At 35.2% G+C, this 16,966-nt stretch overlaps 2 protein-coding genes across 3 annotated transcripts in view; one reads left to right on the forward strand and one right to left on the reverse strand.

Annotated features, from left to right (window-relative positions):
* Positions 1-1,282: 1,282 nt before the first annotated feature.
* On the reverse strand, positions 1,283-4,049 carry LOC126883981 (uncharacterized). Its single transcript, XM_050649751.1, has 2 exons — positions 3,794-4,049; positions 1,283-3,108 (listed from the first exon to the last, which is right to left on the reverse strand). Exons 1-2 carry the CDS (start codon positions 3,804-3,806, stop codon positions 2,429-2,431), a joined length of 693 nt encoding a protein of 230 aa, XP_050505708.1. The 5' UTR covers positions 3,807-4,049; the 3' UTR covers positions 1,283-2,428.
* Positions 4,050-6,836: 2,787 nt separating this feature from the next.
* The window catches only part of LOC126883983 (small integral membrane protein 12), a 142,310-nt gene continuing 132,180 nt past the window's right edge, over positions 6,837-16,966 (forward strand). Inside the window, exon 1 of one of the 2 annotated variants that reach the window (XM_050649755.1) lies at positions 6,837-6,845. The gene's annotated coding sequence lies outside the window, so the exon portion shown is untranslated. Of the gene's footprint in view, positions 6,846-15,427; positions 15,437-16,966 lie in introns of those variants that run through there. The other variant, XM_050649756.1, reaches the window with a different exon arrangement.

Raw genomic sequence — 16,966 nt, forward strand, 5'->3', positions numbered from 1 at the left:
CTTTTAGACATTATAACACCCAAATATTTAAAATTTTTTCTTTTTATTTCTATTTCCATAAGAATAGCAGAAATGATGTTTGGTGAAGATCAACTGAAGAAAAGTGTATGAACTAGTCGTGCAAGTATGGGTATGTGAAATAGAAATAATGCCAAAGGATTGGTCAAGGCCCACAAATGAAGCTGCCTAAAAAATGAGACAAACTGATGAAGTGTGACAACTAAAGAGTATAGCTTATTATGAAAGTAAAGTTCCTCTGCATGTGTTTGTGGATTTTTGACAAACATGATAGAGTCAAAATGTATCAAGCAATGGCACATTTGGATATAACAAAAAAATGATTGGGCTAGTAAAACTAACACTAAATAATTCTGCCTATGAAATTGCTTGGCACTGTCACATTTCAGATCAATTTTCGGTTGCAAAAGCCTTGAGACAGGAAGATTGTTTATCCACATTATTCAACTGTGTTAAAAACGCAGCATGAAGATGAAAGAAACAATCAAGAATGAAATATGATCATGCAAGGGACAGAAAAAACAAAAAAGAAGACTTTACTGTGAGGTCTGTAAGTGGTTAAAACTATAGTTTTAAAAGGGGGCTACTATACCTGGGTGTAGTATTCGATGAAAATTAAAAAAAGAGAAATGTGAGCTTGATGCCAGAATAGGAAAAGGTAAAAAATTAGGTATTTTACGAACCCTAATAAACTACAAATAAGTTTCTAGATGAGGCAAACACCGAATATATACAACAGTAACCTTAAATGCCTGTGAGGTATGACCATTAAACAAAAGGAGGACGTTACTGTGGAAAGATAGGAAATGAAAATATTCACGTATTCAGAAGACAGGTGGGAGAATTCAAATAACAAACAAACTACCATCTCCTGGTTCGTCAAGTCACAAAGAATCAGATGGTTGGGACATGTAGAAAGAATGGCAGGAACAGAATGCCTCAACTAGCTATGACTAGAAAACTAATTGGTCCGAAAAGAGGAGGTAGAACCAGGTGGCATAGTCGTAACCAGGATGATCCTAAGGGGGGGGGGGTTACAACTACTGGAAGGTCTCTGAGGGCTATGGTGTTAAGCTTATAGAGCTCAAAGTACATCCCAATGGGAGGGGGGTTACAACCCCCAAAACCCCCCCCTGGTTACACCTATGCCAGGTGGATTCATAAAGTAGAGGAAGATGATAAACATGTGCATACAAGTAAATTAATAAGAATAGGACAAATTTGTTTCTCTAAGTAAAAATTTGTCCTCATGAATAAAACACCATTGCAAGTAAAATATAATTTGTAATTAAAAGAAAATTAATAGCTTAAAATACCTAAGTTATACATATTATACCCTATTCCACGAATATACGCCTGTGTTGGATTATTTCAACAACGAATATTTTATTGTGCAAAATATGAAGAACGAAAATAAATTGCAAATTACATTGCTGTTTAATGGAATAACTATTAGAGCCATTTACTTTCGTACTGCTTATGTTGCACACTGAAATATTCGTTGTCGCGATAATTCAAAACAGGCGTATGTTGGTGGAATGAACCATACCATTATTTTTATATTGATAGTTGGTCAAGCCAATAGGAAAATGTGTTTGATTCAAATTGAGAACACCACCAGATGTCCCCACAATTTCTGTCAGGTTCGCAACGTCAAAATGCATAGACACCAAGTTGGATACGATCCTAGTCATAACACCCCAACTCGCATACATATTAAGAAAAATAAATATATATGGAAGAACATATTTAGAAATTGAATTAATGATGCCATGCTATTATAATATAATGTATAGTAGCATGACATCATTAATTCAATTTCTAAATATCGCTACATTTTTGGCTAATCATGTTTTTCCATTAAACTAACGCTATTATTGTTTAGAAGGTACTGCCAAAGTGTAGTAAGCCTATACATATTGTGTTCTAGGCTTACTACACTTTGGCAGTACCTTCTAAACAATAATAGCGTTAGTTTAATGGAAAAACATGATTCGCCAAAAATATGAGTTACGTTACTTTGCCAAAAATGTATCGATATGTTCTTCCATATATATTTATTTTTCTTAATATGTATGCAAGTTGGGGTGTTATGAATAGGATCGTATCCAACTTGGTGTCTATGCATTTTGACGTTACGACCCTGACAGAAATTGTGGGGACATCTGGTGACTGTCTCAATTTGAATCAAACAAATTTTCCTATTCGGCTGACCAACTATCTCCCTATATATAAACAATGATATTACCTAAACAAAAAGCCTAACTGATACCTACATATTCTAAAGAAAAAAAAACATGAAAATTTTTTTTTAACATTTTACATTTTTTATTAAAGAAAAATCCTAACTTACATAAAAATATCAATAAAACTAAATAATAATATAAGTAACGAAAAGAATGATTAAAAATTACATTTTTTTCAGGCATTCAGAGCATTTTCGCTCTTTAAGTTCTTTCAACTTCTCCCTCTGAATTTTGATTTTCTCTTGTTCGAGTTCAATTCGTTTGTCATAATATGCCTTTCGATCTATTTGCATTTGTTGCATTATTGCAATTCTCGTTACAGCTGTTTTTTTATGCCTACCTGTTTCTTTTGGTTTCTCAGACGTACTGGGCACATTAGATGTACTGGCCACTGGCTCATTGACAGCCTCTGGAGTAAGAACAGGCTCTTGTTGAAATGATTCTGTAGTGATAGTTACTTCCGGCTTAATGTTCATTTTGCCTTTAAATATTTCATTCATCTCTGCTTCGTATTCGAAATATTTTTTCCCTCTTCCAGTTTTATTTTTGTTGTCGATGAATTTTTTGTACGCTCTTTCAAGAACTCTCCATCTGTTTTCACAATGGCCTGCACTGAAATTGGTCCCTGCCACTGCATTTATTTCTTGGGCCATAATTTCCCATAATTTTTTGAAAGTTTTTATTTGGAATGTCCCTACTTTTCCACGGTATTGATTATATATATCTAGCAGAATTTTACTATGGTTTGTGGTCCAGTTTACTGATTGCTGCTGTCCTTCAGTTAGAGGCTGCTGCGGAGTCTGAACTTCTATGGCTCTATTAAACACCAAATATTGTCCAAGACCTACAATGAAAATGTGATTTTTAAACAAATTAAATTACTTATAACCATGAAAACATCAATTAACCCGGCGAGCATAGGCAGATCTAGATATGAGGTCCTCAGAGCAAAAGCGGCCTAACCCCAAAAACGAAGTTCTGAGATAAATGCAATGTTGCATTCAGTATTCCATTACGCTTATGGGATTAAAATTCTGCAGCACCATTTAGCCAAATATATAGGTAGGTTGTGTAAACCCTTGTTAATCAGAAGATTTAATGTTGCTACTTTTATTGTAATATTAATCTAAAAATGCTCAATTTGTGGCTTAGGCCACTATTGGTCTGGGCGACTCAAATATCCCTATTAAGCGTCCCCTACTTATGTTGTTTTTATTTTCATATTTTCACAGAAAGTGATAAACACAAGTCGTAACTAAATTCTAATTGTTCATTTCATAAAAAATAACTATAATAAATTAACTTGGTTCGTTTCACCCTTAAATTAGTTAAATATAGAATATATAATTATTAGTTAAATATAGTATATTATTGGTTTAGTATATAAGGCAATAAGTCTTAAAAATAATGGTGTACTAAAACAACAAGAAGACCATCACGATGTGCCACACCCAAATAGTGCTTTTGTTACAATATTCTAAGTTGGCACTCGTCGGGTTAAACGCTTTATAATTAAAATGTATATTTACCTTCTATGTCCATTTTTTATGTTCTGGGTAGGTACTCCTAGTCTAGTAAATAATAAAAATTTCTCGTTTGGTTTTGGTTAACAACAAATTTAATGCACATAAACAACCAAAAGCAGAGCAGGAGCAGAAATGAGACGAGAGACGAATAATAATAATAACAAAAGAGAATGGCGGATGCGGATGGAGATAAATGACAAATGGCATTGACAACTTGTCAGTTGTTCCAACTACCTATCAGAAATCAATCAGAAGTCAAATATTTGATGACATGCGCAGTGTGAACAATCCGCAAACTGTCACAAACTTGTCTGGGATTCATGGTTGGAACAAACCTCAAATTTACGCTTGCAGGCGATAATCGACGGTTGCTAGGCAACGTGACGTCAGCATTCTATTTACCATTCTACCGATCGTGATCCCACCGCTGATTCTAAATCAAATTTCGACCAAAGACAAGTCGCTTTCAATATGGCGACTGTCGAAATTATTTGACACGGAGATGAATGAATGGCCAAAAGCGAGGTTAAGTTCACAGTACATGACAGAAGTTAAGTTTAGTTTAGACACAGAATAGAAAACAAGTTCTTGTTCTTTATTCTGAAAACTTGTTCTTTATTCTGTGGTTTAGATGTGTTTTGTTTATTTCTTGCAAGGAAAACTAAATCAAAAGGTATTATAATATAGCTGGGTTTAATTGAAATTTGCTTGTTTTGAGGAATTAGATAGAATAGTATTAAATTAGAAATATAATAATTGAGAATGTGCACAACATGAATCATCAACTCAATGAAAGATGTGAGGTAATAATCTGGGAAAATTAGTAAAAAACAAGGAAAATTAATTACCAGCTATTTTATTGCTGGACATGCTGAAATCAAATCTTAAGATTTCCTATATTAGTAATATAGCTGTGCAAAGTCCACAGAAAGTGTGCTATTTTGTTTATAAACAAATTAGCGCTCCGAAATCTTTTTTTTTATTATTGCTCTATAACTCCGAAAATTTTAACTTTAAACCAAAACACTCACATAAAAATTGACAGTAATTTAATTCTGCACATTGATAATTTATTCCAATTTCCTTCGACGGAAATTTTCTTCGGAAAATTCGGGTTTTCCAAACAAAATCTTTAATTTTCAACTAAAATTTGAGGGAAGTAATTATTTATCAATAATTAAATAATTTGGTGACAGTGACATAAATCTTTTTTGTTATGAGTGTCTTGAAGATATGAAAATTTGTATGTACAAAGAGGACCGGAATTAAAAGGTATCTAATGGTTCAAAGATTAAAATCCTGTTGTTTATAACTCTGTCGCAAATGCCGGTCAAATTTGACCGGTTATACCTGGAATCACTCCTCGCAATTCAATTTGTTTTTCTTCGAAATAGTCCTGTCGCCAGGGGGGGTACAACGGCCTCGTTAATTCAGATGGACTTACCCAAGTTTTTTTTATGTATTTTGACCCGTAGAACACGAATTTTTTGGGTAACAGTTGATCCGGATGTCGATAAGATTGTTATAGACCAAGAACTTGAGGAATCAAATAACAGCGATTTTTGGCAAAACAAAACAATATTTTGTATTTTTTGGGTCATTTTAAGCAAAAAATATTTCTACAAGTTTTTTAGTAGGATGCACAGTTTTCGAGATAAACGCGGTTGAACTTTCAAAAAATCGAAAAACTGCAATTTTTAAACCCGAATAACTTTTGATTAAAAAATAAAATAGCAATTCTGCTTAGCGCCTTTGAAAGTTCAAGTCAAATTATGTCGGTTTTGATTATTTGCATTGCTAAAAATTTATTGTGTTATTGTTAAACAAAGCTACAAACAACTAGTGCGTGAGTGATGTTTCTATGATTTCTCATTTAAAATCGAACGAGTAGGTAGAATAGGTACTAGTGCAATCAAGACTATTTCTATGTTACATGCGTTAAAACGCATGTAAAAGCACGGGAAACCCTACGTGTTTATAGCTTTGTTAAACAATAAAAAAATAAATTTTTACCAATGCAAATAATCAAAACCGATATAATTTGACTTAAACTTTCAAATGCGGTAAGCAGACTTGCTATTTTATTTTTTAATCAAAAGTTATTCGGGTTCAAAAATTGCAATTTTTCGATTTTTTTAAAGTTCAACCGCGTTTATCTCGAAAACTGTGCATCCTACGAAAAAACTTGTAGAAATATTTTTTACTTAAAATGGCCCAAAAAATACAAAATATTGTTTTGTTTTGCCAAAAATCGCTGTTATTTGATTCCTCAAGTTCTTGGTCTATAACAATCTTATCGACATCCGGATCAACTGTTACCCAAAAAATTCGTGTTCTTCGGGTCAAAATACATAAAAAAAACTTAAGTAAGTCCATCTGAATTAACGAGGCCGTTGTACCCCCCCTGGCGACAGGACTAAAAAGGACACAGAAGCCGTGCTCTTTTGAACAGCGTTAACTTAATTTAATTTAATCTAATATTTTCTGAGGGGTTCTATTTGTTTATAAGCCAAAAAATTGTTTCTTTATAACATTCCTGAGACCGCTCAAATGGTCCAATTTCAATCCTGTAAGGTACGTTGAATAGGTATAGTGCTTTTTTATATGAAAATCATAGTTATTCTGGTGTATCATAATCTTTCTGGTTATTATTTCGACCGAAATTTTTTAATTAACATTTTAATTATTGCTAAACTATTGGTTAGATTGTCGCCGGTCTCCTTGTTACAGTCAAAATTACTGATTAACTTTAAATCATCTCAGGTACATGATTAAAGTATTTATAAGCTAGAACATTCGTTGTAATAAAAACAATTTCATCAATTTGATTAAATATAAATAGCGTAAATTCATTAATTCGATTTGTAGGTATTTTATGTTTTTTTATTGTCATTGAAATTGGTCATTTACTCTATAGCTGACGTTTGTTTGATTCTAGTTGAATACATAGCGTTGACAATTCTTCCTTTTCGTATCCAATATGGTACCGCTTCTGGTTATCGTATTTTTGTTCGTGTTTTATGTTTTGACAGACTTTTAAATCTGTCAAATCAAAGTTCTGTTTTTAAAAGAAGAATGTGACGTAGTTGGTCACTTAGCAGCTTGTAAAATCCACGGTTCTTAGACATTACTACGGTAGCCTAAATCGACTAACCAATGAACATTAAGGGTGAGATTACGTCACGAGAGTTTACTGTCATTTGAATCGTAATATGATTTTTTTCGAATCCTGAGGAAACCAAGTATTTTAGAAAAATTTAAACGCAGGATGCAAGATTACATTATTACTGAGGGCGGAAAGCCCCTTAGAATAAACAAGCAGATTCTATTGAATGAAATATTTGAAATTAAATATCACACTTCTCTTTTATTTTCAGCCCTGTAACTTATTAAAATAAACATTATAGAAGTTTTCAGGGACTTTCAGCCCTCGGTAATAATGTAGTCTTTCATTCTGAGTTTAAATTTTTCAAAAATATTTATTAGTTTTCTCAGGATTCGAAAAAAATGAATACAATTAAAACACATTGGGAATTTTGACATGCGTCAAGGTTTTGCATTAACTCAATGTAAAATTCTGAACTGTTGAATTCCAGCTTCCCTAATAATTATTTTACATCAAAAGACATTAGAAACTATTTGAAGAGGATTGAAATCTGTATTGGAAATAACTGTTAAAATTGGTCTACGTAATTAAACATATTCCAAAATTTTGTAAAAATGTAATACATTTTAGTTTTCAGCCCAAACTTAGGCCACACACAATGCAATAATCTTCACATTTTTGAACTGTCAATATTTTTATTTTATCATCTATTGTTTAAAAACAATACAGTTGATAAGATACCCTCAGTTGCGGAGAAAGGATTAATAATAAAGATTTTTTTATTCAGTCAATGGTGTGAGCACTGTCAGTTAAATAGTAACGTGTGGCCTTACTTTTACACGCATACCTCTTGTGGCAAATGTATCATATTTTTCAAAATTTTGGAATGCATTTAAATCGTAGAACAATTTTAACTTTTGATTTGAATACAGATTTTAATTCTCTACAAGTATTATCTCATGACTTTTGATGTAGAATAATTAGGGAAGCAGGAATTCAACAATTCAGAATTTTACATTGAGTTTCCTATGGCCCTTTTTACGATTCACCACCCGGTATAAGATAAAATGTGTACTATTTGTCTTATTATTTCATAATAACACAAATAATACACATATATACACAATAACACACATTCAATGATCGAAAATAATTTAAAAATATGGGAATGTAAACTCTTGTGACGTAAGGTCAAAAATATAAGTCTCCCCACCACCGTCGGACAAGACAACCGTAATAAAGTCTAATAACCGTGTGTAAAATCGAAATTGTTGATTTTGAACGTCACCGCCGAAATTTTTAAATGTCTGATTTTTGAAAATAAGGATCTATCTGATCCATCCATTAATTTGGGATCTATAAATCAGGCTTTTGAATAAACTAGTAATTATTGGAGTTAGTAAAATTCATTTTGAGGATATATTACTAGTTTATTCCAATTTTTGGGATAAAATACGGCTGTGGTGTCATTTCTTCGATTTGGTAAGTGATATTTGCATATTGGGTGATCGATTATGTGTGACAACGAGTAAATTGTTCTAGATACGAATGAATGTTTGGTTTGAGGACAGAAAACGGGTTTCTGTATCGAAGTTGTACTGAAGACACGTGATCCTCTGAAAGCTGGAAGACCCCATCGATTTTGGGTAAGTTATGCTTTATTACATCCCACCTCGGGGGGGTTTAAGGGGTACTTGTGAATTTTAATAGTGGGATTAATGCTTGTTTTGTTTTAGGGTTTTTCCACGTGGTTTTTATTTTGGGGTTTGGATCTCAATAACTGGATTTCAGATGAGTTACTTTAATTATTTTGATTTGTAACCATTTAATTTGCTTATCTTCTTTTTTTTTAATCTGTAGAATTTGATAATTTAGGTTGCGGAAATTTATTTGTATATTTTATTTGTTGAATTCAGGTATCTACATTAGGTTGGTTTTTTTAAATTTATTAGTATTTCCTTTTATAATTTCTTATGTACACGGCTCTTGATCGGATAGTCAATTGTTTATTTTCCGCTACGCGTACTCGACCTTACCATTCGCAGAGCTCTACGATTGCGTCTCGAGATTTATAAATTGCATTTTTTTTTATATACGTTTATATATTTTTTTTGTTGCTACCCATATTTAGGTAATTTACCCAGTGATCAGGGGTCGTTGTTTGGTTCAGTTTGGTTAGTTTTAGTAGTTAGTTTAGTGTAATTTTTAAAGAAAGTGTTCAATATATTATGTGTTCAATTAAAGTGTCAAAGGTGTAGTATTATTCGGATTCTTTTGGCAAATTCGGGAATTTAGGTACACTGGATTGGTGTTTTTGTGGCATGAATTTGTCTGGCGCCCCCTTTAACAACAAAATAGTAAAATTGGGAATCCACCCCATCTCCACTGTATAAAAGCTAGCCCGCAACACCTGTGCTCTCACCTCCAACGAATTTTGTGTTGCGTTGTGAGGTGGTGGCATTTTTGGCGCCCAACGTGGTGGCGATCTTGAAGATCTTCTTCTTCTTTGACACTTGTGGAATATTGGACAATTTTTGAAGACTTGGAAGAATATTCGATTGGGGATATTTGGTGAAGTGAAGTTTGTGTTATTGTGAAAGTGAAGTGAATGTGAAAGATGCCTCGTAAAATTAACGTGTATCGATTGAGCCAAGATGAACTCACCTATGAGTTGAAGATTAGAGGATGTGCCACTGGAACGGTGGAAGAGATGCGCCATGCACTGACTGCGGCACTTAGGTTGGAGAAGAGTGGAGACAGCATTAGCTACCCTCCGTATCCTTTTAATACTGAGGAGGATGTGTCTGCTGTGAACTTAAAACTCAATGAGCTCGATCCGATGATTTCTGCCTTTACTGGCACTACAGCTAGTAATGATTATAACAAGTTCACATATAAATTACATTGTGTGTTGAATAGACTGGAGCATATACCGGAAGGTACCGAAGAGAGACCAGCATTACTGTCAAGAGTATTTGACTTATTGGGTCGTCTGCAGTCAAGAGCCGAAGAATTGGAGAGAACTATGAGTGTACCAGTCCATCTGAGTTTGCTGGCTGACCAAACTGAAAATCTACATATAGAAGGCGTAACAGCACATACATCAAGCCTGATAGCTTCAAGGGTTCCATGTACATCTTCTCAAATTCAGTGCATACCTCCCTCAAAATGGAACTTGAAGTTTTCTGGTGACCGGAATGGCACATCGATAAGCGCGTTTCTCGAAAGAGTAGAAGAACTTAGAATGGCGAGACATGTCACGAAAGAGACTCTTCTGGAATCTGGCATAGATTTGTTTGATGGCAGGGCATATCAATTCTATTTGGCTTATAGAAACCAGGTCGCTAATTGGGATGAATTTGTGGAGCTCTTAAAAGAAGAATATTTGTCTCATGATTACAACGAAAAATTGTTTGATGAAATTCGTAGACGCACTCAAGGACCTGATGAATCGATTGGAGTTTATCTAGCAGTGATGGCTGGATATTTTAGGAGATTGACTTGCCCTATTGATGAACCGACCAAATTGAAGATATTAATGAAAAATATTGCACCATATTACCAGACACCGTTGGCGTTATTAGAAGTTGATTCTATTGCAAAGCTTCGTGAATATGGAAAAAAATTAGAAGCCAGGAAGGAAGCAGTTGAAAGCTATGTTCCACCTAGCAGACGAATTGGCAATGTTTTAGAACCAGATTTAGCTTATGTAGCGGTCGACTCGTCTAGCAGCGTTAGTGTGGATAGTTGTCAGGATCAGTCGACTACATCAAGTGTAGTTCGTGGTGAAGTGAAAAACGCAAGACCTCCGAAAGATATCGTTTGCTACAGATGTAATAAACCAGGACACCGAGCTATTGGTTGCACGGCACCAAGGACCACGCGTTGTTTTAAGTGCAAAAAGGAGAGCTACACCGTTAAGACATGTCCTGATTGTTCAAAACTACGACCTTCGGAAAACTAGTTCCACTGCCTTTGACTGATCGAGAAAAAAGCAGTGGAAATGATGAAACCTCGATCGACAAAATACAAGTACTATTAGATTTTGTTTTAGAAAATGCTGTTGGTGACGAGAGACCATACCTGACTGTTGATATACTTGGAAAATCTGTTTTAGGATTGCTGGATTCTGGAGCAAGTAGGACGGTGTTGGGGAGTAAAGGATTAACTATGATTAGAGAGTTAGGTCTGCCCATGGATAACAATCGCCTAAATAGCTGCACAGTGGCAAATGGTATTAGTTGTCGCAGTGTCGGCATGGTGGAATTGCCTGTTAAGTTGAGGGGTAGATTTAGATTGATTGAGGCTATGGTGATTCCAGACTTACCGCACCTGTTAATTTTGGGAGCTGACTTCTGGCGTATTATGGGTATAGTTCCGGACTTGCGTAGGAAGGAGTGGTGTTTTTCTAGTGAACCGGTGTTAGTCAACTCTATCGACCAGATGAGTGGACAGACGCGACTTAGTTCTTTCGAAAAGAGCAGATTACAGTCAGTTATTGATAGGAATATGGTACTTATGGGAAACGAACTTGGTTGTACAAATGTGGCAGAGCATACGATTGTCACGAATAGTCAACCCATTAAACAACGCTATTACAGAGTCAACCCTGTTGTCCAGGAGCAAATTGATAAGGAGCTTAATGAGATGTTGAAGTTAGGGATAGTTGAAGCTTCTAACAGCCCTTGATCCTCGCCAATACTTTTGGTCAAGAAGAAAGATGGCTCTTATAGGTTTTGTGTTGACTACCGCAAATTAAACTCAGTGACAGTTAGAGACAGTTACCCATTGCCACAAGTTTCTGATACTTTGGATAAGCTTCGAAATGCCAACTATTTGTCAAGTCTTGATGTGAAATCGGCTTACTGGCAGGTGCCAATGGCTGAAACATCCAAGCAATTTACGGCATTTACAGTACCGAACCGTGGGCTTTTTCAATTCAAAAGGATGCCATTTGGTTTGCATAATGCCCCTGCTACCTGGCAGAGACTTATTGGCAATGTGTTGGGTCATGATCTGGAACCACATGTCTTTGTATATCTTGATGATGTGGTTATAGTAAGTCAAAGTTTCGAACAACATCTGGCCATATTGGAGGAGGTGTTTCGGCGATTAAGGGAAGCTAACATCACGGTCAGCCTTGATAAGTGTCAGTTTTGTAGACCGCAGATGAAATACCTTGGGTACGTTATAGATCGGAATGGGTTACATGTAGATCCAGAAAAGGTCAGGGCAATGTTGGAGATAGCAACTCCAAATAACGCTACTGAAGTGCGTCGTATAGTTGGAACATTTTCGTGGTACCGAAGATTTGTACCAGATTTTTCAACCATTATTGCCCCAATAACAGCGTTGATAAAGAAGAAAGCAAAGTTTCTATGGACCGAAGAGTGTAGCAGATCTTTTAGAAAGATCAAGGAGTGTTTGATAGCCGCACCAGTTTTAACATGTCCAGATTATACCAAGCCATTTACGGTTCAGACAGATGCGTCAGGTTATGGGATTGGAGCAGTACTAGTGCAACCGCATGAAGATGGTGATAGAGTGGTGTCTTATATTAGCCGTTCCTTAACTCGCCAAGAGCGTAATTACACTACTACAGAGCGTGAATGTCTAGCTGTATTGTGGGCTATTGAAAAATTGCGCCCTTACTTAGAAGGTGTACCGTTCACGGTCATAACCGATCATTATAGTTTGCTTTGGCTGCAAAATTTGAAAGATCTGACTGGACGATTAGCACGATGGGCTGTAAGGCTACAGCAGTACGACTTCAAGGTAATCCATAGGAAGGGCAAAGAAAATATCGTACCAGATATGTTGTCCAGAGCTGTTCCAATCGTCGATTTCATAGAGACCGAAGTAGTTGATGAAACAAATTGTGACAAGTGGTATCAGAAAATGCTGATGAGGGTTCAAGGATGTCATAGTAAGTTTGGCAGTTGGAGAGTCGAAGGAGGTAAACTATGGAAACATGTGGCCAATGAGTATCCTGGGTTGTCATCCATTGATGAAAATTGGAGGCTGGTAGTACCCAAGAAAGATCGGCTTAACATAATCTTAGCAGCTCATGAACCTCCTACATCAGGGCATACTGGTGTGTTCAAGACTTATTCTAGAGTGGCTGAAAAGTATTACTGGCCTAAAATGAGGAATGACATAGCAAATGTTGTACGAAGATGTAAAACCTGCGCTGCTTACAAGCCGTCTCAGCAGAAGCCAACTGACAAAATGGTATCTCATCCTAAGGTTGACCGCCCTTGGGAAATGATCTCGATGGACTTGGTAGGTCCACTACCAAGGTCAAAGCAAGGCCATACATATATTTTAAATGTTACTGATTACTTGAGTAAGTTTACCCTATTGTTTCCCTTGCGGAAAGCTACAGGTGAGACGGTGGTGAAAAAGGTGGAAAATGAAGTTTTCTTGATATTTGGAGTGCCTAGGATTGTAATATGTGACAACGGTCCTCAATTTAGATCCACCCAGTTTGGAAAATTAATGCAGACTTATAAGTGTTATGTGAAATACAGTGCTGCTTATCACCCCAGGGCTAACCCAACAGAGAGGGTAAATCGAACATTTAAAACTATGTTGGCTATGTATGTGTCAGATAATCACCGAACTTGGGATGAAAACTTACATAAAATTGCTTGTGCTCTTAGAACATCCACTCATGAGACTACTAAACTAACACCCTACTTTGTCAATTTTGGTCGGAATATGATATTGTCTGGAGAAGATTATGTTGCTCTCACTGGGATAAATGACGAAGATGGAACTCAGACCGGGGATCTATCCAGAAATAAGTCATTTAGAAAAATGTTTTTGGATGTTAGGAATCGTCTGGAAGTTGCTGGGAATAAGAGTTGCGATAGATATAACTTGCGTTGTCGTCATGTCGAGTACCTTCCAAACCAACTTGTCTGGAGGAGGAATTATGCCCAGTCTGACGCTGCAAAATATTTTTCGCATAAACTAGCCCCTAAATTTATAGGCCCCTTTTGTGTGAAGAAACGGATATCACCGTGGACTTATGAGTTATGTGACGACAAGGGCAATAGCAAAGGTGTGTGGCATGCGAAAGATCTTAAACCGGGACCGACTGAGTAGTAGTATATTCGCATTCGTTATGTCTTCCATCATCATCCCGTGTAACACACCGGGTGGTGTTATGTTTATTATTTTTTTTGTTATTGTTCTTTTTTCTTTTCCTTTGGCGGAAAAGAAGGATGACTGTAATCGAGTGAATGGTCAACCTTGAAGTATGTCTGGGTATCGTGGCTGAATGATTGTAGTTGTGATCAGATGTGCACTGTGACGCTGAGCTGATTTGTTTTTTTTTTCTCTTTTAGAAATTTACTACGTAAATTTCTTGAAGTAGAGGGGGGATTTGTTACAGTCAAAATTACTGATTAACTTTAAATCATCTCAGGTACATGATTAAAGTATTTATAAGCTAGAACATTCGTTGTAATAAAAACAATTTCATCAATTTGATTAAATATAAATAGCGTAAATTCATTAATTCGATTTGTAGGTATTTTATGTTTTTTTATTGTCATTGAAATTGGTCATTTACTCTATAGTAGGGATGGGAAAAACCTACCGGTTTAAACCTAAAACCGGTTTTTTTACTTCGCAATAACCGGTTTTACCGGTTGTTTTTTTGTCCCGGTTATAACCGGTTTTTTCTTTTTAAAGTAAAAACCGGTTATTAGGTTTTTGCGGTGATTAGGATTAGGTTAGGTGTTATTTCGGATCCCAATCATAATTATTATTCTCAAGTAATTATTCCAAACAAAACCATAATTCAAATTTTATTTTATAAAATACAGAAGCAAACTGAAAGTGCAATCTCTCATCACCCAGAAACAATTATTAAGTTTTAATATAATATTTTCTTGAAAAGGTATTTGTAATCATAATATTTACAGAAGAAGTGTCTGGTTGAATTGGATGCAAACATCATCTACTTTTCACACTTAACTCTTGACATTGAAAGTGGATGAATGACTTTTTCTGATTACCAAAAATAATGCTAATATCGAATTACTGATTACGAATACGAATCTCCAAGAATTTCGCTACGTTTTCAAAACGATACACTCATACAGGAAGTATTAAATGAGTTAAAATATACCTATTCTACAAATATACAAACGTGTTAAAATTTCGATAGTACTAATTTTAATCATATTGATATCGAGTCGAATGGAGTATCGCAAACTAAAGTGTATTGTAAATGTAACTTTGTAACCGATTGGATTAAAAAACCGAAAACCGGTTTTTCCAAAAACCGGTTTTTTTGGCCGGTTATAACCGCCAGGTTAAACCGTAAGCAAAAAAAACCGGTATAACCGAAAACCGGTGTTTTGTCAAAAACCGCCATCCCTACTCTATAGCTGACGTTTGTTTGATTCTAGTTGAATACATAGCGTTGACAATTCTTCCTTTTCGTATCCAATATGGTACCGCTTCTGGTTATCGTATTTTTGTTCGTGTTTTATGTTTTGACAGACTTTTAAATCTGTCAAATCAAAGTTCTGTTTTTAAAAGAAGAATGTGACGTAGTTGGTCACTTAGCAGCTTGTAAAATCGAAATTGTTGATTTGAACGTCACCGCCGAAATTTTTAAATGTCTGATTTTTGAAAATAAGGATCTATCTGATCCATCCATTAATTTGGGATCTATAAATCAGGCTTTTGAATAAACTAGTAATTATTGGAGTTAGTAAAATTCATTTTGAGGATATATTACTAGTTTATTCCAATTTTTGGGATAAAATACGGCTGTGGTGTCATTTCTTCGATTTGGTAAGTGATATTTGCATATTGGGTGATCGATTATGTGTGACAACGAGTAAATTGTTCTAGATACGAATGAATGTTTGGTTTGAGGACAGAAAACGGGTTTCTGTATCGAAGTTGTACTGAAGACACGTGATCCTCTGAAAGCTGGAAGACCCCATCGATTTTGGGTAAGTTATGCTATATTACATCCCACCTCGGGGGGGTTTAAGGGGTACTTGTGAATTTTAATAGTGGGATTAATGCTTGTTTTGTTTTAGGGTTTTTCCACGTGGTTTTTATTTTGGGGTTTGGATCTCAATAACTGGATTTCAGATGAGTTACTTTAATTATTTTGATTTGTAACCATTTAATTTGCTTATCTTCTTTTTTTTTAATCTGTAGAATTTGATAATTTAGGTTGCGGAAATTTATTTGTATATTTTATTTGTTGAATTCAGGTATCTACATTAGGTTGGTTTTTTTAAATTTATTAGTATTTCCTTTTATAATTTCTTATGTACACGGCTCTTGATCGGATAGTCAATTGTTTATTTTCCGCTACGCGTACTCGACCTTACCATTCGCAGAGCTCTACGATTGCGTCTCGAGATTTATAAATTGCATTTTTTTTTATATACGTTTATATATTTTTTTTGTTGCTACCCATATTTAGGTAATTTACCCAGTGATCAGGGGTCGTTGTTTGGTTCAGTTTGGTTAGTTTTAGTAGTTAGTTTAGTGTAATTTTTAAAGAAAGTGTTCAATATATTATGTGTTCAATTAAAGTGTCAAAGGTGTAGTATTATTCCGATTCTTTTGGCAAATTCGGGAATTTAGGTACACTGGATTGGTGTTTGGGGCATGAATTTGTCTGGCGCCCCCTTTAACAACAAAATAGTAAAATTGGGAATCCACCCCATCTCCACTGTATAAAAGCTAGCCCGCAACACCTGTGCTCTCACCTCCAACGAATTTTGTGTTGCGTTGTGAGGTGGTGGCTATATATATACAGAGAGGGGCTAAATTATGGAATAAATTCATTTTCTCTAAAATGGACGATTTTAGAGAAAAATCCCGAAACAGGTCGATTTTTATTTTTAAATTAAATTTCTTGGCATATATTTCAAACTAGTGACGTCATCCATCCGAGCGTGATGACGTAATTATTTTTTTAAATAGGAATATGGGTTCGTGTTGTAGCTCATTTACAAAGGCGTTCAATGCTCTATTCAGTATTATAAACATTAATATCATTATTTATACAGGGAGGCCAAAAAAAA

Source organism: Diabrotica virgifera, chromosome 4, assembly GCF_917563875.1.
Source record: "Diabrotica virgifera virgifera chromosome 4, PGI_DIABVI_V3a".
Classification (NCBI taxonomy): domain Eukaryota; kingdom Metazoa; phylum Arthropoda; class Insecta; order Coleoptera; family Chrysomelidae; genus Diabrotica; species Diabrotica virgifera.